Raw genomic sequence first — 24,836 nt, forward strand, 5'->3', positions numbered from 1 at the left:
TTTTAGAAAATCATCAAATGCACTTTATTACTAGCTAAGCCATCAAGAAAATGAGCATTCTTGAGCCTTACTAAAATTAAACTTTATTAAATATTTGTAGCTCTAGAAAACAATAGAAAAGAAAGAGAAATCAAAGACCTCACTGTTGTTTCACTTACTTCAACAGATATAAAACTCCCAGTTATTAAAAACCATGGTAACTTTTGTTCATTGTTTTCAAACTAACAAAAGAGTGTTCCACAAGACTTAAACTGACTCCACTTAAGGGTCCAATTGTTCATTTCACTATAGATAAAGAGAAGTGCCATATCACATATGAGAATTCTTACCACCTGACACATGAGGATAGAAACTCAAGGAGTGAGAAGATACAGCATAGTCTAAACTATGATCACATGTAGGCTAAGATTACCCTAAAGCTTCCAGATAGAGAAACTGGTTTTCCCTTTATAAAGAGGAAGCATAAAATGCTGTTGTCATATTTTCCTGTGTATTTTGCAATCCTAGCAAACCTCTCACAGCTCTTCAAGAAGGTGAGATAAAAATGTAACTTATTCAGAATGATCTACCCCACACCTGACTAATAAAAAATTTTGTACTTTGAAACCCACGAAGATGAATGTGCTTCATGCAATGCCATATTTAGGGTTATGGAAGAGTAAATGGAAAGATAAATAAACAGTGAAAAGGCTCAGGTCCCAGAGCATAACTGCCTATTTTAAAGGAGAGTTTGGGTGGTGCTAGAAACAAGTCTGGCCAACACACAATTTTTCAAGCTTCTCAAAAGTATCCCCAAAGCCAATTTCATATCTTTGTTTCTTAGGCTGTATATGAAGGGGTTCAACATGGGAGTCACCACTGCATACATCAGCGATGCAATCATCTCTTGGTCATTGGAGTTGTTCAATGAGGGGAAAAAGTACAGAGCCATAATTGTTCCATAAAATAAAGACACCACGGAAAGGTGGGAGCCACAGGTGGACAAGGCTTTGCAGATCCCCTTCGTAGAGGGGACCCTAAGGATTGAGGTCCCAATGCAGCCGTAAGAGACAAGGATGCCACTCAATGCAAAGACCATAAGCACAGCCCCTGCAGTGAATACGACCAGCTCATTGAGAGAGGTGTTTGAGCAGGACAATTTGAGTAAGATGGGGAGACTACAGAAAAAGTGAGGGATGGTGTTGTCAGCACAGAAGGACAGCCGGGCCAGAAGGAGTGTGTGTAAGAGGGCACTGCCACAGGAGAGAGCCCAGGATCCAGCCACCAGCAGGACACACAGCTCCTCTCTCATGATGATGGTGTAGTTTAGAGGGTGACAAATGGCCACATACCTGTCATATGCCATCACTACGAGAAGGAGGTTGTCAACACAACCAAAAAATAAATAAAAATACATCTGTGAAATGCATCCTTGATAAGATATGGATAGGTTATGAGTCTGCATGTTCATTAGCATCTTTGGGATTGTGACAGACGAAAAGGAGACATCAGTGAAGGCCAAGTGGCTGAGGAAGAAGTACATGGGGGTGTGGAGGCGAGAGTCCAGCCTGATGAGCAGGACGATGAGCAGGTTCCCCAGCACCGTGGTCAGGTACATGCCCAGGAAGAGGCAGAAGAACCCGCCCTGCTGCTCTGGCCGGATGGGGAGCCCCAGGAGGAGGAATTCAGACACAACACTCTGGTTCTCCATCCGCATGCTGCTCTTCTCTCCACAGGAGATGAAATGAAATGGGAAATGTCAGGAACTTAGAAATGCTGAGTTTGGCTTTTTGTACCGTCACATACTTTCTCCAGGTGTCTGTGTCAGTACACACACAATCCTTATTGCATTTCACTCCCATATTCCTGCCTCATCCATACTAGTTATAGAAAGACATCAGGTCCTCCAATGAAAACCAGGGATAATTGCTTTTTTTTTTCAAACCTGTGAGGGACACTATGATAAGCTCTAAGGAGAGAGTAGTAGATAAGACAAAGTCCCTTCCTTTGAGGAGCTCAAATCTACTGAGTAGCCTCATAAAGCACTGATTGAGACCATGGCTTTTCAGCCAGACTGCCGTGTGCTGGTGTCTGATTCTCGCTTTCACAAATTGATGTAAAATTATACTAATTCCTTAATCATTCTCTGTACACCTCCATCTCTCCCTTTTCATGTGTGCACATACAGAAACGACCTACTTATAGCATTATTGGAAGGAGTAAATGAACTAATACATGTAGTAATACTTAGAATATGCCTTAAACAAAGACGTGCTGAAAACATTAGCTCTCATTAATTGGCAGGCGAGTGACCAAGATACATGTCAGAATTAAAGATGATAAAAATATGAGGGTCCATTAAGCAAGATCAAACAGCTTACTAAAAATCAATGTATCTCTCTGTGCTCTGTCCCACATTCAGGGAAACTCAGGTTCAGACCATGGCCCCTGAGAATTAATACACCCATGGCCTTTAAATTATTGAATTTTTAATAATTTTGCTGATGAATAACTTTCATCATATCTGCCATTGCCTCTTTCTCCCCATCCATCTCCACTGCTTCACAAAGACTGATTCCTGAGCACACATATACACTGGGTGAGCTAAGGATTTGCCCAGTGACCTGCCCAGAGAACCAAGATCTACCAGATGCTGTAGGGCTAAGAAGTTACAGCAGAATTCATAGCCATCTGATTACAGGGCCAGGTTATAAAATTAACTATACCATGTTCCCAAGAAAGGTCAATGAGGAATTTGTTGTGGGTCCTGTAGCCTTCAAACCACATGGATAAATTGCTGCCAGCATAGCAAGAGCACTCTGCTTGGAGCTGCCTGTTTATGACTAGAGAACAAAGAAAGTTCAGACTATGAGTCTTTTTCACCAGATCAAGTGCACACAAATACTGCTGCATTACACATTTATCCCCCTCTCTTCTTATTCTTTCAAGGTGAAGAGAGTCTGAATATGAGTGTTTTATACACAGGGTCACAGGAACAAACAAACTCAAAGTGCTGTTTTCTAGTTCTTTGTTATCTATACTCATCCTAGTTGAAAACTATAGTTATTTGCACAGATTTCAAGTCAGTTTACATATAACTGTTAAATGAAACACTGCCACATACACCTCAAAAACAGCACACTGGTCACTCAGCCAATTCATAAACCATATGAACACACACACAAACCACACTAAATAACCAAGGATTGCATACAATTGAACACAACACACAGAAAACATAAAAAGAAGCAGTGCACACACACACATGTACACACACCAACACAAGCATACACCAGAACATGCACACGCATTGATAAATGACTCTGTAATCCATGGTCTGTGTGAGCGCTGTCCAACAGGACTTTCTGCATGATGGACTCGTTCTACATCTGCACTGCCCGATTCAGCAGCCACCAGCCTCATGTGACTATTGAGCACTTGAAATGTGGTTAGTGTGCCTGAGGAATCAATTTTTAAAATTCATTTAATTTTAATTTTAAATTATATGGCCACATGTTGCTGGTGGCCATCACATTCGACAGTGCAGAGCTAAATCTTTCCATGGAGAAAACAGCTCGTGAGTCAGGTGCACACTGAAAACACATGGATAAAAGGCAACACAAGCACACATGCACACGAGCACACACATCCTTCTCATTCTCACATAAACACACATATCTAGGCCCCACCTTGCCATGATATGTGTCAATCTTTGGTGGTCAAAGTGCCACCCATCCCCACCTTTTGTTCTTAAGATCATCCTTGGCTTAAGGATCTTTAGCATCTCACCTGCTATTTATGAGCACCAGAGTAATGGGCGGGAAAATCCCCATTTACCAGAAGGACTAAGTCTTAGGGGAAACAACTGCAAGCTTCTGGTTAGAGAAGGAGCTAAGAGAGCTAATTGCCCAATTTCCTGCTTTCCTCTTGAGATGGATTCTGTGCAGAAGCCAAAGGAGCTGAGCCATAGGACACACAGGTGAAGGTATCTGTGATGTCAGTGAGAAGCAGCAATGACCAAGAATGTCCCTGGCTCATGAAGAACCCACAGCATTGGAATCAGCCTCTCCATATAGTACAGAATAGCCCTGACAGAGTAAGGTCTTGTCCTTGCAGACTCCCACACCACAGACTCCAACCTCCACTAGAGCACAAATTCCACTGCCACTTGAGAGTTTGCAGGTCTCTGTACTCCCTTGTAATGCCCTGCAGGGCAGGGGCTGAGACTTGTTTAGGAGATGGTAAAATACAGCGTTTGACCCCAAGGGCATTGAATGCAGACTGATCAGAGAACAGTACCATCTCTGCCATTTACTCATCACTGTCCCTAAGCAAGGTTGTTAGTGGATGCTCAATTCCCATAACTGTAAAGTGTTGACAGCAACTTCACCTAGTTTATAAGGTTGTTCAATGAAATAGTTCATTTTTAAGTCCTGAGCATAGATCTTTAGAACATTATCAATGCCCAGTAAGTGTTGATTAATATTTTTATCCCTAAAGATCATGCACATATTTATCAGGTGCTCATACTACTTGGTAACAAAATACTAAGTTCATTCACACCATCCCTTTTTCCTTAATTCTTCTTGTACAAAAATATATATATATGTTTATCCAATATGTGAGATATTGTGTTGGGTTCTATAAACAATACAATACATTCTCTTTTAAGATATACAGTAAAAAATAAGTTTTGAAGAGTATGTAAAATGGTAATAAGTGTAACACAGTGAAATAAAACAGGGAAAATATAGAGAGAGTAGAGAAGAGTTAAGTTTTAAATGGTTGGTTAGGAAAGGTCTCATGTAGCTGATGGTTGAATTGCTTTTTAGTTTCTGAGAGGACCATCTCCCTCTCCACCTAGAGTTTTGCTAACCCCACCAAAGGATGAATCTTGGGTGATTCTATCATACTGCATTGCACACCACTCTGTGTGCAATATATTGGAGCTTGTTTCCTATATCACAAGAGTTACATGTATTTCAAGGTAGAGTCATGAAGCTAACTTATTTTCTCTCCCTAAATGCCTGGAAAAGGAATTCAATTAAAAAATCCCATAACAAGACAAGAAACCAACATGGTTAGGAAAAAACAACATCGTTAGAGAAAAGCCAGCATGGACTCACTGCTGAATTTCCTATGATCCAAGGAGAGTGGTGTGTGCAGGGACACATACAGGAGCGGAAGGCATAGAAACATGAGACTCACAGGTGAAAGTATCCCTGATGTCTATCCTGCCCTATGCTCTCCTCTCCGTTACAATGTCTACCTGGAAATGACCATGGTGGGATGAAGGGTTTGCAGTCACTGTTGGTGTCAGAAGTACCCAAGTAAGTCAGCCACTGTGCAGACCTCAGAATGACCTGGGAAGGGCAAGACCTGACTATAACTTGTTCTGATTTGCCTGCACTGAGCTCCATCACAATGCAAATATTTAAACATATAAATATTAATATGTGACAAAATTACACAAAGGAGAATGGAAGAAAAGAAGCTATTTGGAACAAAATTTTTATATTTTACTAGGATTTAGTTAGTACTAATCAGAAGTAGATAGGGTTAAGATAAAGTGTGTTGCTTCCTACTGAAACGGAGCTCGAAGGATATTAAGGAATGATGAGAAAAAAAGAAAGGAAGAATGAAAGAAAGAAAGACACAGACGGGCTCAGGGGTCTGAAGCTTAACTTTACATCAGACATCAGACTTCAGACAACTTTATTTTTATCCAGATCCTACTTAAATACTGCAGGGTAACAAAAGGCATGCATGCATTTCTTGAAAGAACAGAGAGCTTATTTTTCAGTGCTCTCTTCCTTCATACTTAAAATAACCATTTGGGGTAAACATTCTCTTCCTCCCAGACTGCTCTACATAACAATCTACACAGTTTACTGCCACCATTCTGAGGCCAGCTGTTTCCAACAAATTCTGCAGATCTTGTTTTAACACTTGGCTCCTACAAAAGTGAATATATAATTCCCAGACCAACCACTGAGAAAATAACACAAAAACTAACTTTTAAAAACTCCAAAAGGAATTAAAATATTATATCTGAAGTTATCTATTTAACACAAAGGAAAGCTGTAAGGGAGAATCAGATGAACAGACATGACATGAGGCATACAAAAATGGAAGGCAGAAATTCAACCATATCATCTGAAAATCAATTAAAGAAATCACCATATCAATATCAGAAAGGACAAAAGCCTTATGATCGTCTCAATCAATGCTTAAAAAACATTTAACAAAATCTAAATCTGTTCATGGTATATTATTAACTTTGTATCCTGCAACTTTGCAATAATTGCTTATCAGTTCCAGGAGCTGGTTTTGTTATCTATTTTTTTGGATTTTCTACATAAAAATCATATTTTTTTTACTTAGTTCCTTACCAATCTGTATATAAATCATTTCCTTTTCTTCTCTAATAGGATTAGCTAGGGCTTCCAGTATGATGTTGAATGGGCATGGTGAGGGGGGACATCTTTGTCTTGTTCCCAATCTTACTAGGAAATATCTAGTTTCTTATCATTAAATATGATGTTAACTGTAGTGGGTTTTTTTCATAGATGTTCTCTATCAAGTTGAGGAAGCCCCCTCTATTTCTATTTTGCTGAGAGTTTTTATTATGAATGGATGTTGGATTTTTGTCATATGCTTTTGCTGTACCTACAGATATGACCAGATAACTTTTCTTTTTTAGCTTGTTGGTATGATGAATTATGTTAACTGATTTTCAAATGTTAAATAAGTTTTGAATACCTGGAATAAATGCCACCCAGTGGTGGTATATAATTCTTTTGATATATATTGTGTTGGTTTGCTAGCATTTTGTTGAGGATTTTTGTATCCATGTTCATGAGAGATATTGGTCTGTAATTTTGCTTGCTAATAATATCATTGTCTGGTATTAATATTAGAGCACAGTGGACCTCATAAATAAGTTAGAAAGTGTTCTCTTTGTTTCTGTTTTCACGAAAGAGGTAGTAGAGAATTAGTATCATTTCTTCTTGAAATGTTTAATTAGTGAAACAATCTGTGTCTGGTGCTTTCTGTTTCAGAAGTGAGTGCATACTTTGCACGATTTATATTCTCTTAAATTTATTAAAATGTGTTTTATGGCTTAGTATTGTGCCTACTGGTTAATGTTCTGTATGAACTTTGAGAAGTATGTATAGTCTGCTGAAATATTCTATAAATTTCAATTAGATCAAGTTAGTTTATAATGCTGCTCAGTTTTAGCAAACTTTCTGACCTTCTGCCTACAGGATCTGTCAACCACTGACAGAGGGATTTTGAAATCTCCAACTTTAATGGCAGACTCATCAATTTTTCCTTGCAGTTTGATCAGTGTTTGCTTCATATGTTTTGACACCCTTTTATTAGAGTCAAACATTCAGGATTATGTCTTCTGGGAGAATTGAGCTCTTCTTCATTATATAATGTCTTTCTTTTATTTTTATAATGTCTTTCTTTATCTCTGATAGTTTTCCTTGCTCTGAAATCTGCTTTTTCAGAAATGAATATAGTTGCTGCAGATTTTTTATTACTGTTAGCAAGGTATATTTTTCTCCATCCTTTTACTGTTAACTTATTTTTGGGTTTATCTTTAGTTTCTTTTGACAGCTTATATGTGAGTTGTGGGGTTTTTTAGTCACTCTGATAATCTCTATCCTCTAATTGATGTATTTAGGTGATTCACATTTAAAGTGATTATTTATTTATCTGGGTAATATCTACCGTTTTTGTAACTCTTTTCTACTCATTGCCCTTGCTCGTTGTTAGTTTTTTTTTTATCTTCCCCCCTTTCTCTTCTCTAGCTTTAATTGAACACTTTTTACAATTCTTTTTTCTATCTTCTCTTAGCATATCAAAAAGTCAGACAATAACCAGTGTTGATGACAATGTGGAGAAATTGGACCCCTCTTATTCTGGCAGTAGGAATGTAAGATAGTTCAGCCACAATGGAAAAACAATTGAGCGGTTCCTCAAATGATTCAACATAGAATTCCCATAAGACCTTGTAATTCCACTCCTAGTTTGACCCAAGAAAAACAAAAACATAGATCCATGCAAATAGTTATACATTAACATTTACAGCAACATTTTTCATAACCAAAAGGTGGAATCAAGTCACATGTCCATCAGACTTTGAATGAGTCAACAAAATGTGGTGTATCCATACAATGATATACCTTGGGGCCACAAAAAGTATGAAATACTGATACATGCCATAATATAAATGAACCTTGAAAGCATTATGCCTAATGAAAGAAGTCAGTAAAAAAAAGTAATGTATTATATGATTCAATTTATATTAAATGTCCAGGATAAGACAAAACTATAGAAACAGAAAATAGAGTAGTGGTTACTAGGGCTAGAGTGGCTCTGTTTCTTTCTGACAAAAGGTTAAATATCCGTGGTAGGGTCACATAGCAAGTCATACCTGTAGTCACATACTTGCTTATCCCCAGAGTTCTGAGATAAGCAATCAGACAGGATATGAATAGAGAGGTGACTAATGAGTGACCTTTCAAAAATGTTTCCCTTTCCCAACTGCTGCCCATATAGGCAAGTCTGATAGCACCAAAGGAAGGAAAATTCCTTCCTTAATGGAATAACATGCTATTTCACAATGCATTGTGCCCCTACCCCGAACTCACAGTGTTAGACAACTTAAAGGTGCATTACTCACTGTGTACAAAGTTGTGTTCCAATAATGCCACAAATGTACAATAAAACAAGAGTCTTTCTGCATTTTTAGAGCATCAACTCCTATAGCACGCACCTAATACCAGAACAACTGAATGCATGAATTGCCTAGCAGCTTGGAGTGTAGTGGACACAGGGACCCTACAGCATACCTGTGGAGGCAGTAGATTTCTCTCTGGAGGCTCGGATCTTTCTAAGATGCTAATATTCCTGGAAACACCCTAAAATGAGATTTAACAAAACTAAACTAGAATCTGCAGATTAAGGAAGAAGCCACAGTCAAGTTTTATTTTGTCTTTGAAGATTTTATCCATAAACTCCATTGTGAACGTGAGTTTAAATTATCCGAAGGTTACAAAGGCAAATATGGGTTTCACAGTGAGGTAAAGTAGAACTTCAGGGAATCAAGGCTGCTGCCTTCTCACTCCTCCCATGTAATTACTGCAGTTGGGGAGCCTGGGATCAATGGCTTCAGGGACTTGACAAAAGGCATTTGGTGATGAGTTTCATAAGTAGCAGGTACCAGCGTAGTGTAGAAGTTTGGGTATTTTGAATAGAGTGAATTAATTTGGAGGCTAGAGATTTCAACATCTAATACCATAGTCTTAGCACTACATCAAAAGGTGCCAGTGCCCAGCCCCGGCACAGATACTGTGGAGACATATGCTTTGAGGTAACTATTTGTGCTTTGACAATGAGCATCCATGAAGGACTGAGAACCAAAACTCTTGTTTTTTCCTATGGTGTTTTTGGACAGGGTTTACTATATTAAATGAGGAAAAGGGCCATGAGTAATCACATATGTTGTATATCGTCTCAACACTTTGAGTACTTTTTGCAAAATTAAGTGATGTGACATTCCTTGTACTTGTAGATTGTGGAACACAAATATAATTTCACAGTTACAATCAAATTTAATATTCACAATCTTTCAAAGTAGATATTGTTTATTACCTGTTACAGAGGAAGAAATGGAGGCACTGGGAAATTAATATATATTTGAGTACTGTGGGAAGTCCTAAGATGCCTTCCAATGAGCCTAACCTGATATTCTTTGCTTTGTGGAATCCTCTCTCCTTGAAATTTTTGTAGATTTAGTGGCTCATCTCTAGGCAATGCAATATGACAGAGATGATGGCCTCTTAATTCCAAGGTTAGGTTGTGTTAGGTTGCAGAAGTTTCCCTCTTGGCTATCTCTTGCACTATCTCTAATTTGCTCACTCAGAAGGAAGCCAGCTGTCGTGTTGTGAGTTGTCCTATGGAGAAGCCTACAAGGCAAGGAAATAATGTCTGTACCAACAGCCAGGAAGAACTGGAGACTTAATAAGAGCCATTGAATGAACTTGCAACCAGACCTTCCTCCAAGTTGAACCTTGTAGCCCTGACCAACCCCTTGATTTCATCCATGTGAGAGACTCTGAGGGAGAAGCATGCAACTAATCTCTACCTAGTTTACTAAATGACTAAATTTAGTTAATAAAGGTTTCCTGTTGATCTAATACCTTATGCAACGATAGATAACTAATACAGAATCTAGTATCTGAAAGTGGAATGCACTCATAGCAAATACTTAAAAAAAAATCATTCAAAAATACCATTTGAAACCTAATGGTGAAAGGATAAGAAATGATTACTGTTTTAAGCCACTAAAATATGTGGCAATTTGCTATGCAGCAAGTCAGATATACAAACTGCACAAACAGTGAATAAAACAGCAAACCAAAAACCTATCCCTCTCTATCTCATAACTCCTCTCATTCCATTTTTGTTAATGTATTAGAAATTTTCACTCAATTGATAATTATTTAATATTACTTTTTGAATGGATAATGAGTTAGCCTTCAGTCATCACCTTAGATTGTGTTCACTTTGAACCATATTTTGCAGTACTTCATTTAAGCTTTGAAGGGTAATTGCACTTTTATATTGTATCATAATCTTTTGTGTTTCTCTTTTTAAGCTGATTTTCAAATATATTATTGCAAGGGTTTTTTACTTTTGTTCCATTTTCAAATAAAAAGATAGTTGGGCAATGTGCTCAAGGAATATTTGCTCCTGAATAGTTAGAAGAGAGACATTTTTAAAAATTCTCGATTAATCCTGAGAGTTATCCCTCAAAGTACGTGAGGGTCTTATAATGATATTAAGGTGATTATAAGCAAACACTCAGTTTGTAAATCAATCAGAAACCAAAACCAAGTCAAGCAAAACCAAATATTCCTAATTTCCTTTCTAAACACTGAAGTCCCTTTCTCTGAAAAAAAAAAAAAAAAGATGATCCTGTGTTCCCAGATCTAGCTATTTTCTCATTTTATCAGCAAATGCTTAAAAACATATCCACAAAGTAACCTGCATTTTCTTGCTCCTTGACACTGGCATAATTAGTGACTTGAAAAAAATCTCCCCATTTAAAACCTTTATTTTCCTACTCAAATTCCTGTGTGGTTTCTCTCTCCTCGTGGGATCCTGACTGATACAATATGGAGAGAATTATTGAACTGGAAGACAGGTTTTAGAGGACAGAGAAATAGATTCATGGTAAGAAAGAAGAATGAAAAATTCAGATGAACAAAATACAATTGTGGTACATACTCAAAATATAAAATATATGTGAAATTTTAGCCCAGAAAGAGAGAAGAGAGAAACTAAATTTGAAGCAGTATTTTATGAGATGATGGATGAGAATTTTGCAAAACCTGATGAAAAACAACCCAAATAAACAAGAAACTACGTGAAAATATCAGGATAAATATACAGAAAACTATACTTGAACACACAGTGAAACCACTGAAAATGAAAGACAAAGAAAAATCTTTATAATAGCTAGAAAATTATACAAATATCCTTCAAACAAGCAACAATATTTCTGATATCTAACATCTTAACATAAAGAATGGAATTCAAAGATAATGGAATAATATACTTAAAAGCCTAAAAAAAAATACCTGTAAAATGTGGGCATTATAACCACTGAAAATACTCTTGAAATGAAAAGAAAGAAGCACATTCATTTAAAGTTATTTAAAATAATTTATACAAAAGAATTTATCATCAATAGACCTAGCATAAAATAAATATTAAGAATTTCTTCAGAAAAAATGAAAACTATCCAACACAAACAGAGATCCAAAAGAATAGCAAGAATCAGAAGGAGAAAATAGGAATAAGATAAAAATACTGACTACAAAAATGTTTTATCTATGTATTACGGAATGTCAAACAAAAAATGAAAATTAATTTTCAAATTAAAATTACAGGAGAATATTTATTAGAGACAGAGTGTTCTGGAGTTCAAGCATTATTAAACAGAAGTAGAGATAATAAGTTGGAATAGACAGTATGCAAGTCAAGAATGCAAGACATAATCTCTATCCATGCCCCTCCAGAAAAAAAAACAAACAAACGAGCAAATCAAACCAACTAAGATTCAACAAATGGTGTGCAACAATGGGATTCGCACATGCAAAAATAATGAAATGTGACCCCGCCATACAGCATACAAAAAGAATAAAAGATATAATCTCTAGTATAAGCACAAAAAGAATAGTAAAATAGTGTTTGATTACCAAGTTAAGAAATGGACAAAATAAATAAGTATATAACTAATCAAAAAAGGGAAATAAATGAGAGAAAAATATTTAAAAGATGTGTCCAATGGAAAACATATAGTAATATGGAAAATATAAATCAAATAGATCATGATTACATTAAATATATATATAAACTAAATATTTCAGAAAAACAAGAAGATTGTCAATCTACATAAAAAGAACAAAACCTAACCGTACAGTGTTTACTATGGACATATCCAGATGGAAGGACACAGAAAGGCTTCAGTAAAAAGATGGGAAAATAGAATATAAACACTAACCAAAAGAAAGCTAATATCAGAAGAAGTAGATTTTTAAAGTAGTAGGCATTGCTAAAGATTGAGAGAAATATCACCCAATGATAAAGGCAGCAGTGTGCTGTTAAATAAATACCAATTGGCCCTCCAAAGGGTGGGAGGGAGGACTTGCTTTGCAGAATTGGTAATTTCCACAGGGCAAACATTTACGCTGTCTTAGTGTCTCAGTTGCCTTAGTGTCTCAGTTGCAATCACATATACCATAAAATGTGTTGGCTTAACAGCAAGAGTTTATTGGCACAAAATTTCAGAAGATAGAAGACTTGATTCTTCCTGGGATTGATTGCATTGTAGAGGGCTGGGTTCTCTGGAGTTCCTTGGTTTTCCTGTCACATGGTAAGATCCTTTCCTTTTTCCTCCAGGTTCCATTCAGTTCCAGCTTTTCTCTCCTTTCCATGTCCTTTTCTTCATAAAACCTCCAGCAGCAAGATTAATTATTTTACTTTGTACCTCCAGAATTCCTGTTTGGTTCCTGTTTATAATTTCCTTCTCTTTATTTTGTTCAGACAATGTATTCCTAATTTCCTTTCATTTTTTTGGGGGGGGTCCATTTTCTTTAGCTCATTGAACATATTTAAGAATGTTGATTTAATATCTTTGGTTATAGTTTTAATGCATGAGTTTTCCCAGTGATTGTTCCTGTCAGATTCTTTTTCTTTTCCTCTAAATAGGACATGTATTCCCTTTCTTTGTCTGCTTTACAATTTTTTTTGTTGATAATTGGACATTCTGAGTACTTTGTTGTTTCAATCTGGAAATCTAACTCTCCCTGTGGGATTACTGTTAAATACTGGCACCAATGATTTGTGATATTTTCAAACTGTTTTAGCTCACAAATAAGGAAAGGAAAAAATTGGGTACTGTCTCTTTAAGACCCCTCAGTTGCTTTAGCCTTTGGGGCTTGAAATGATGGTCATCCTCCCTGCGGGTCCTTCAGTGATCAAAAGTATTGATCAGCAATCTGAACACCTCCCTAGTTTTTGGAGGACAAGGTCCTTTTTGTTCCCCTTGGCACCAACAAGTTGCACCAGGAATGTGGACTAATCCCAAGGTGTCTGCCACATGGATGTGGGTTGGGATTTGTAGCTACTACAGGGAAGGTGAAATCAACAGTATTTACCAAAATTTAGCAGCTTCTTCATCCTGCTCTTCTCTGGGAGCTGCAGGTTTTCACTAGACTCCAGAATTCCAAAATAGGGGTTCAAGTAGTTCCTGACAGTTCAATTGTTGTTTTGATGGCTGGACTGTTTCCTGGAGCTTCCTCCTCCACTATCTTCCCACAATCCTCTCTAGTTGGTTTTAACACATTAATTAACCTCCATAAGCTTTAATTTCTTCATCTGAAAACTGAGAATAACAACTATATGCCTGGTACTGAGACCAGAGAGAAAACTTTCATTTGGGTTTTTATCTAGAGGAGATTACGGTGAACAACATCCACAATGTCTCATAGAAAATACAAATACTTTCAGCTGTTGTCCTCAATATAAAACGCTGTCTCACACAATACATCTGTGACTTTTTTCCTTACTCTTGAGCTCACTTTTAAACTATTAAAGTTGTGCTACAGACACAAAATCTCTGTGTTTGAGTCCTCATTCCTACGCTTATTATTTATTTGACTTTCTTCCTTTAAATTTGTTTGTGCAAAAAATATTTGTTGAGTAGCTACCATGTACTAGGCACTTTTCTAGGCATTTGTGAACAAAAGATTTTAAAAAAAAAATCTCTTTTCGAATTTTATACCTCTAATGGGGGCAGAAGCAGATAACATGATAAGTATACTGCATGATATATTAGATGGTGATTATAGGAAAGAAAACATAGACTAGGAGATGGACAATTTAAATTGTAGAAGCTGAGAGAGATTGAGGACATGCATGATGGGAGTGCTTAAATTTGAATGTTGTGGGCAGGCTGGCTTCACAAGGTGACACTTAAGCAGAGATTCAAAGGAGGTGAGGAGCACAGCTGGTATCTTTCTGGAAGAGGTAGGAGGCCATCTGGCCGGAGCAGGTAAGTAGAGGATATGATGTCTGAGAAGCAACCATATTGTTTAAGTTAAGGCCTTGTAGGTCACTGTGAAGATTTTGGTTCTTGCTCTCTGGAAAATGGGGAGAAATGCAAAAGCTTTACAGAAAATGACATGATATGATGTATGCATTAAAAGACTCCCTATGGGTACCATGATGGGACTTACGTGTAGGAGGGTGAGGGTAAAAGTAGGGAAATTGTCAGGAGGCAGTAATCCAGGTGGATGACCTTGGTGGTTTGGTTAAAGATGATGGTGGTGAAGGTGGCCATTTTGTGAAGGTAGAAACAACAAGATTTTCAGACTGATTAGTCCAGTGTTCAGGGGAGAGGTCTGTGCTGGAGAGATACTTCACCTTCTAGTGCTTCAGTTTAAATAAACAATGCACATAAAGCACTTACGACAATACTGGCAAAGGTCGAGGCTTTTCTGATATTTTCCTTGCTCTGTAAAAGCTACTTCTTATTTGTATCATTGTGATGCCGAGTTCTGTTGCTTTTTTGTATGTGAAGTGATTACTTTCATCACTCTTTTGAAAGTTTTTCTTTTCCTTCCCTGTGGTTCTTGGAGAAGGGAGAGGTGATGTAATATGCTGTACTGTTGATGGTAGTTGTGGCTTTTGTGTTTATGTGGTTGTGGGGATTCTATTCATTTTCCAAAAAAGATGATTATTTCACAAGTTCCTGGGTTTATGCGCTGCCAATCCTTCTAGATTTTGTTGTTTCAGTCAATCCCATCTTCCCTTAGCTACTCTATTTGGACTACTCTATGGCAATTAAAGAAGTGAAATATCTCAGTGGAAGAATCAAGAAAGGCTCACAAATAAGTGTCCATGTCCAACTTCATAAGTTAGGGAAAGAAAGAAAAAATAAACCCAAAAAGAGTTGAAATGAGGAGATAATGAAAGCATGAGTAGAAACTAATGAAGTACAAAACAAAGATATAAGTGACAAACAAGGCAGAGAATTATTTCTTTAAAAATGTTAAGAAAATAAGCAAGACACTTGCAAACTTCCCAGGAAAAAGATGGAGATGGCATCCATAAACAATATTATCATAAAAGAGAGAAAATACTGCATATATAGCAATTATTTAAAAGAAAACAAATTAAATCTATGTATTTTTTAAAACCAATATATTCAAAAATTTTCAAGAATAAACAGAAAATCAAAATAGAGCATCAAAATAAAACAAATATTTCCTTATTCCAATAAAGAAATGGAATCTTTAACTACATCTTCCCTTCAAAATTTATCAAGTGATTTCAACATTCAAAAGAACAGATGAAATTTGAAAATTAGAGCCTAATCTTCTGTATGATAAAAAATGCAAAAACCCTATGCAAAAATATCAGCAAAACAAATACAGGAATATATATGTGTGTACATATATATATATTATATAGTTTATATATGTTACTCATACATCATGATCACATTTTAGTTTACTACAGGAATACAAAGATAATTTAATATTAGAAAAATATATTAATGTAATTCATCATATTAATTAATAAAAGAAAAATCATATATATGGTCATCTCAAGTGATAGAATAAAATTGCTTTAGTTTGCGAATGCTGCTAGAATGCAATATATAAGAAATGGAATGACTTTTAAAAAGGGAATTTATTAAGTTTCAAGTTTACAGTTCTAAGGCCATAAAAATGTCCAAACCAAGGCATTCAGAGAAAAATACCCTGACTCCAGAGGAAAGTTGATATCTGCTGCTTAGGAAGGCACATGGGTGTTATCTGCTGGTCCTTGTTCCCAGTTCCATTGTGTACAGCTTCTGATGTCAGTGGTTTCCTCTCTAAGCATCCGTGGGCCCTCACTTAGCTCGTCCAGGATTCTGGCTTGCTTAGCATCTCATGGGAAGGCACATGGTGAATTTTGCTGGACTCTGCTTCTTCAAACTTCCAAGTCTATGTTTCTACTCTCTCTGTTGGCGTTCCAAGCATCTCCAAAGGTCTGCATCTCTGCCAGCTCTGTAGCAACTCTGTCCAAGCATCTGCATTTGAAGTTTCTCAAAAACATTCCCCCTTTTAAAGGAATCCAGTAAACTAAGCAAGACCTACCCTGAATGAGCAGAGTCACATCTACATCTAATCAAGAGGACACACCTACAATTGGGTGTGTCACATCTCCATTGAAATGACCCAATCAAAAGGTGACACCCACAACTGAGTGGGTCAATCTTCATGGAAACAATCCAGGCAAAGGACCGCACCCTAAACAGTAGGTATGGCCCCACAAGATAGGATCAGGATTACAACATAGCTTTTCTGGGGTACATAACAGCCTCAGAATGGCACAAATAGCATTTGGGACAATGCACCTATTCCTGATAAATGTTCTTAGCAAACTGGGAATGAAGACAAACTTCCTTAATCTACAAAGGTATCTACCAAAAACTTACCAACAAGTTTGATAGTTAATAGTAAAATGTCAAAAGCTTTCCCTTTAAGATCAGGAACAAGACAAGGATGCTCAATTTCACTGCCTCTAGTCACCATCATAGTGCAGGTCATAGTTGGTGCAATAAAATGAAGGAAAAAAAGATACACAAGCAGAAAACAGGTAGAAAATGTATGTTTTTAAAATATATATAATTTACAATAGCAATAAAAATTATAAGGTACCTGAGAATAAACCTAGCAAAAATGCATGACCCTTAGGAATGAAATCATTAAACTTTTTATTGAAATACAAATAAATTCATGTTCGTGAAAAGGAATACTCAATGTCTTGCAGCTTTCAATTCTCCTCCAGTTAATCTGTAAATTTATCACAATTCCAATTAAATCTGAAGGAAGATTTTATGGAACTTGACAAGCTAATTCCATAATTTATGTAGATTAACAGAGGACCATGAATATCCAAGACACTCTAGAAGAAGGCGGCACTTGCCTTATTAGACATCAGTATTTATTATAAATCTTTAACAATTAACAGAGTATAATACTGTTGCTCAGATAAAGTAGAACGTCAAAAAATACAGGAGATATCTTTGAAACATACCCACTGAGGGATGGAAACTTGCTGTATGATGAAGGTGTCATCAAATCAATAGGGAAATTATAAATGGTTCAACAAGTGGCGCAAAGACAACTGAATATCCATCTGAAAAATAATGTAATTGACTCTTTGCTGCATATCAAATGCAACTTTTAAAAATTGTGGTTCAGTCTCCTTATCTGTCAAAAAAGAAAAAACCGCATGCCTTTTGTGAGAAGCACTGCTCAAATATATACGAAGAACAGTGTCCGGCGCATAGTAAATGTCATATATGCTAGCTGTTGTATTGTTGTTGTTGTTATTAAGGCTTATATGTGAGAAACAAAACTACACATTTTTAGATAAAAATAAGGAGGAATATTTTCACGTCCTCGCGGCAATATTTCTTAGTGCTCTGAACTCATTTAAATGAAACACTTCTTTTCATCAAAAGACAATTGAAAGCAAGACGCACAAGACTTAAGAAAATATTCAAGCCACATATAAGTGACAAAGAATTAATGTATCAGTCAGGGTCCAGCTTGAAAAAGGGAGACACTTGAGGTCTTTTAAACAGAGGGAATTTGATATAGTATGCTGGGTACACAGACGATAAAAGAGTTGAGGTGCTAAAACGGGACTGGTGGGCCAACCCATATTTTAGGAACAACCAGAAGCCACCACCACTCTATAGGTGTGGAAGGACAATGGTCAAAGAGGTGTTAGCAGAGTCTAGAAACCAGGGCTTTCAGAAAGAGCAAAGTACACAGTGGGGATGTTTTACATGGGGAGGAGATACATTCAAAACGCATTGACTTCTGCGCTCTGCTGCTCCCATCTCCCATTGGTCCAACCTTCCCAGAAGTCAGTTGGCAAGTGAGTCAGGGTTCCCTGTAATGTGAATCAGAGCTGGGGAAGGGAGAAGGTGGAACTGAGAGTTCCAAAGCAATTAACTGGTACAGGATTGAATTTATATTGATTTGAGGAAAATTAATGTCTTTATAAAATTATGTCTTCAACTAGCAACATGGTATGCTTCTTTTTAAAATTTAGGCCTTCTTTTAGGTTCTTTGATATAAGTTCTACCAATTTCTTATAGGTTTATACTCTACTATTTTAAATTTTTGATGATATTGTAAATGGGATAATTTTGCATACATGTTTGTGAGATTCCTCTATTTTGTTATGTAGAAGTCTTTATTTTGTTCACTTTTACTGTTAATTGTCCCAATATATGAATATAGCACACTTTATACAATTAATCTATCCATTCTACCATAGATGCACATTTAAGTTATTTCCAGTTTTAGGCTGCAAAACTTTAATTCCTTCATTAAACATTTTTATACAGATCTCTTCTTGCACATGTATATGTGTTTTTCTGGAATATACATCTAGGAGTGGAATTTATACAGTATGTGTATCTTACCTATAATATATTATAACAGATTGTTTTCCAAACTGATTGTGCCAATTTATGCTCCCAGTAGCATATAGCTTTGATTGTTCCACATTCTTTCCAAACCTTTGTATCTATTCTCTGACTTCTAACTTTTTTCTATTCAATGCATGTGTAGTGTAGTGAATTTTCATTTTGATTTCATTTGAATGTCTCTGATTAGTAATAAAATTCAACATCTTTTCATATGGGTGTGGGCATACTTTTTTCCTGTCTTTCCCTATTTGGTTTCGAGGGATCCTGTATTAGTTAGGGTTCTCTAGAGAAACAGAATCAACAGGGAACACTTGAAAATATAAAATTTATGAAAGTGTCTCACGTGACCGTAGGAATGCAGAGTCCAAAATCCACAGGGCAGGCTGCGAAGCTGATGACTCCAATGGATGGCCTGGATGAACTCCACAGGAGAGGCTCACCAGCCAAAGCAGGAATGGAACCTGTCTCCTCTGAGTCCTCCTTAAAAGGCTTCCCATGATTGGATTTAGCATCACTAATTGCAGAAGACACTCCCCTTTGGCTGATTACAAATGGAATCAGCTGTGGATGTAGCTGACATGATCATGACCTAATCCTATGAAATGTCCTCATTGCAACAGACAGGCCAGCGCTTGCCCAATCAGATGAACAGGTACCACAACTTGGCCAAGTTGACACCTGTCCCTAACCATGACAGATCCTTATAAATTCTTAATATGAGTGTGGGGTTTATGAATTTTCAATATCTCTTACAAATCTGGCATTTATCTTTTTACTGTATTATGTCTTTTCATGAACAGAACAGAACGATTAAACCCAGTGTACATTCCCTATGCTTTTCCTTTATGGTTAGAACTTTCTTTGTCTTATTTAAGACCTATTTTCCTATCTTGAAGAGACACAGATTGTTATCCTTCTATTTTCTAAAGTATTTTTAATTTTCTTTTTCATACGTAAGTTTGTAATTTTTCGAGAGTTAATTTTTGTATATGGTGTGAGGTAGGGTTCCAATTTTATTTTTCCAGGTGGATTCTTAATGATCTTATGTTCATTTATGAAAGGACTGCTCTACAGTGCCTAATTTCATAAATCAAGTATATACTAATGCATGGATATATTGCTTGGCTCTCTATCCTGTGACATTAATCTTCTTGTCTAGTCCTTACCAGTATTACATAGTCTCAATTACCAAAATATTTAGCCTGAGTGAAAGAAATCAGACAAAAATGGTCAATACTGTGTGATTCCATTCATATAAAATTCTAAACAGTCAAAGTATTCTCTACTGCTAGAGAGCAGATCAGTGCCTACCTGAGAATAGAGAAGATGGAGTGAAGAAGAGAATTGACGGAGGAATGGAATACTAAGTGGAATGAAGAAATATTTTAGGGTGTTAGATATTTTTGCTGTCTTGGCTGTTGTGTTGGTTTTCTGAGTACATACATTTTTCAAAACTTATCAAACTGTACATTTTAAATACCTTAAATTAATTTTATGTCAGTTATATATTAATAAGGCTAAAACAACTTGAAAATAAACAAGATGATACATAAATTTATTAGTAGTGTATCAGTTAAAGAAATTTAATTTTTCATTAAAAATTCTTGCCAAAAAAAAAAAACCTCTTGGCAAAAATGGCTTACTGGTAAATGTTATTAATCATTTAATGAAGAAATAATACGAGTTCTACACAAACCTCTCCAAAACATTGAAGATCAAGAGTGAATGCTTCCTGTGGTAGGTTGAATTATGTTCTCCAAAAAATAACATATCTAATCTTAATTGGCAGTGGTGTGATTCCATTATGAAAAGGACCTTTAGAAGATGCTATTTTAGTTAAGATGTGGCCAACTGAAAGAGGTTAGGTCTTAAACTGGACTTGTGGAGTCCTATATGAGCAGAAGAAATTCAGTAGCAGAGAGCAAGAATGGAACCTGAGGACAAAGAAGAGAACATTGCCATGTGCCAGAAAAGCCAAGGAACCTCAAGAATCTCTGGCAGCCAGCCCAGTACACCACAATTTTCAGGGGGAAAGCATTGCCTTTATGATGTCTCTATTTTTTACTTCTAGCCTCAAAACGATGAGCCAATAAATTCCAGTTGTTTAAGCCAATGATGGTGTGGTAATTGTTTTAGCAGCTGGGAAACTCAGACCCTACACTACTCATTCTACTAAGCCGGTATTATCTTAATGTAAACACCAGATAGAAGAAAAAGATACTCTCCATCAGACTCTCTCAAATACAAAATACAGAATACGAAAATTCCTACACAATTTTACTGAATTGAATACAGTATATAGAAAGGGAAAAACATGGACATTCTGGATTTAGTAAGCTTTTATATTTTAAAAGGCGTTTTAAAAACAGTCCATTGGATCTTCATGTCAGCACTTTAGGAATGTTCAGATTTTTTATAGTTACAAGTTACATATTACTTTAGACTTCTTAAAAATAAATTCAATTTATGAAAATTAGTTTTTCTAATCAATTATATTGACTTTTATTTAATTTTTCAAATATTTTTCTATGTACAATATGTTGATATTTTGCCAGCTTTTAAAGTAACACATTCACTTGGTTTGTTACATTTAGGAACTAGTAGTATATTTACTAATGTTATTACTGCCTAGTTGATTTCTTACTTAACTTACCTTTTAGCATTTTAAGAGTGATCATTTGTGGAACTGCTTAATTTACTAATTAACCTTCAATGAATTGTCTAATTTTATGTAAAGTTGTATAGAGGTCACACTAAAATGGTATTCTTAATCCCTATTAGTTTGCTCTTTCCCTTGCGTAGGAGGTCATAATTGGAGGAAAAAAGTGACATGTGGACTAGGGCTTGCACTTAGGGTGACTCTAGTGGTCTCTCTGTTGGGATGTAACAGGCCAATTTCACAATCTGACACTTGACGAGTCTCTATTATGTGTCCAGATGGTGCTATTCTCTGGGTATGAGTGGAGAGGGGAGGAGTAAAGTATACAACCTCTGTCCTGGTGGTGATTATAACTCCTTGAGAAGAAATGTGCTCCAAATAGAAGGGTAGATTGTATGTATAATTGAGTGCTGAGGATTGTGTCAAGTGGAGAAGAAAGAATCTTGAGAAGAATCCTGTAAAAATGTCCATTTTTTATGAAGTCCCAAGAGGGACAACAAAAGTGGTGTAAAATAGGGTTGGTGGATCTACTGAAATCGGAATCACATAAAGTGCTGCTCTTTATGGACAGCTTATACCTCTTTTATAGATGGCATAGATTATTACTGAAATCTGAAGATTTTACTAATCAATTAATTTTGTCATTCATTCAGTATTATAATTATATATCTTTAGATATACAGGCATACAACTACATTTTTCAGAAGATACAAAGATAATACTAATCAGAATTAATGTTTATTGTGCAATTATTATATGTTTTAGCATATAGTATTTCTTTTCATTTAAATTTTTTGGGAGGTTTTTGTGCATGGGCCAGAAATCAAACCTGGATGGCGGGCAAGCATTCTCACACTGAACTTCCCATGCACCCTATTATCATTTCATTTTAATAATCACATCATTATGACAATACTATTATTATCTATACATTTCAGCTCAGGAAATAAGGTTGAAGGAATTTGCTTTAATTGTTCAAAGCCAACAAATAATGGCTGGCAGTATCCACACTCAATTCCAGTATTCTCTGACCTGTTCACTGACTACATCAGAGTAGGAGTGGGACTGACCACTCTTGCTTCCCAGGTGGAACTCTGAGCAGGCAGAGAGCAGCCCAGGATGTCCCCAATTTCCAGGACCCTCTCAGGTGACTCTAGGAGCCCAGACCCTCCAGTCCCTGTCCAGCCTTCTCCCCAAGGTATGAGGGAAAATTGCAGGCAATTAGCCTACTTGATCATTTCCTTCACGAGGAGCTTAGGGACTTTATCTGGCTCCTCTCTGGTTGGTAAAAGTAACCTCCCGCTTATTTCTCTGGAGCTCAAGGTCATACATAGGCAGGTCTAGAGGTCAGGGCTCACAGAATCTTTCACCACTCTTGTTTTCGTGTTATCACCAGAAGTGGAGGACTCTGGAAAGTGGATCAGAAAGTGCCTGAGCTCACCAAGGTCTGGCAAAGGTCACAGTGAGCTGAGAATTTTCCACTGGCGCAGTGTATCTGTGTGATTATAGATCTGCATATGTATATTCTGATGGGTCTATGTGGTTTTTATTGCATATATAATATAATTGAATGCTTATTTTCTTTGTCACTTCAGTCTCGTGTGTGGTGATTTTGTGTGTGTGTGAATAATGGTGTGTATGATATGTAACTGACTCACAGCCTGCCTTTCCCCACTTTGACCCAAAACATTCAGCTCCAAATAGGGCTCGATTAAGGAAGGTTAGCACTTGTGTGCATGATGGAGTCTCTTACTCCATGTTTCTAATACCAAATATTCGGCCTGCTCTCCTTCAATAATTCCCACTTTTTTACCATTGGACTGACATCACAACCAACTAAATGAGTGTGGAATACGGAGGAAGACTGATGTGCACCCTAAATACAAGTTTTCTGATTTTTCCTGTAACCTGCATAGAAGAGGAGGTTTGATAACTCTGCTCCACGATGTGATTACATGAGATCTTCTGTTCATTTATGAGATTTATTTGCATGTATGTGAGATTTGTGTGTGTTTGGTGATTGTGATTGTGTCTTACTTTTTATGTTTGTCAAAGCTTCCAAAATGCAACACACAAGAAATGGATTGGCTTTTAATAAAAGGGGCTTTATTTAGTTAGAAACTTACAGTTCTTCAAAGGAAAGGCAGCTAACTTTCATCAGAGGTTCTTTCTTACACGAGAAGGCACATGGCGGTCTCTGCTGGCCTTCTCTCCTAGCTTCTAAGTTCCAACAGCTTTCCCCAGAGTGATTCCTTTCTGCATCTCCGAACATCGGGGCTGAGCTCTGAGTGCTGAGAGGAGGTATGCTGAGCTGCTCGGGCTGTGCTGCACTAAGCTCTCTCTTTTAAGCCTCCAGCAAATTAAATTAAGCATCATTCATTGTGGAAGGCACCCCCCTAGCCAACTGCAGATGTCATCAGCCATAGAAGGGTTTCACATGCTAATGGTTCAAGTCCACAGCAACAGCACTAGGCCATCACCTGACCAGTTGACAACTGAACCTGACTACCACCTTTGCCACTTGTTTAATCATAGACGGTGATCGTGTGACTGCATGTGAGTGAATGGGGTCCAGAGGACTCGCACACTGCCCGCCTGCAACTGTGCTGTGTGGAGGCCCGGGGGGCTGGAAGGCCTCACCTGGAGGTAGGGTTTGACCAGGTGAGTTCTATATACCCTGAATGTAAAGGGACACATGTGTGCAATTGGTGTCTTTTTTTAAAAATTATTTTGGTGTGATTCATGTGACATTGTACGTCTGTTTTTTCATATTGTGCTTTATTTGTGTGTCTAGACTCAGGGAATGAGTTGTCTATGTCATATATGATGTGTGTTTTAAATTTGTCTTGTGACTGTACCAGTTTTAGTGTTTGTGTGTGGCTGTACTGATTCTTGAGTGTTGTGCATTCAATTTTAAATATTATTTGTGAGTTGTGTTTATATGATTGTGTGCATAACTGAACCACACAGCTACTATTGTTTATAGGTGGCTAGAATTCCCAAATCAGTAACTTGTGTATGTGTATGTAATTCATGTAATGTTTTAGAGGTTTCTGGTTGATTCTATATACAAAAGTATGTCCTTAATTGTCTTTCCACAGTGCCATTTCTGGTAGG

General features: G+C 36.8%; 1 protein-coding gene across 1 annotated transcript; it reads right to left on the bottom strand.

Moving 5' to 3' along the window:
- Positions 1-718: 718 nt before the first annotated feature.
- On the bottom strand, positions 719-1,696 carry LOC143656063 (olfactory receptor 1J2-like). The gene has a single exon (XM_077127778.1). The coding sequence runs from the start codon at positions 1,694-1,696 to the stop codon at positions 719-721; it is 978 nt and encodes a 325-aa protein (XP_076983893.1).
- Positions 1,697-24,836: the final 23,140 nt, after the last annotated feature.

The sequence above is a fragment of the Tamandua tetradactyla genome, chromosome 2, assembly GCF_023851605.1.
Source record: "Tamandua tetradactyla isolate mTamTet1 chromosome 2, mTamTet1.pri, whole genome shotgun sequence".
NCBI lineage: Eukaryota > Metazoa > Chordata > Mammalia > Pilosa > Myrmecophagidae > Tamandua > Tamandua tetradactyla.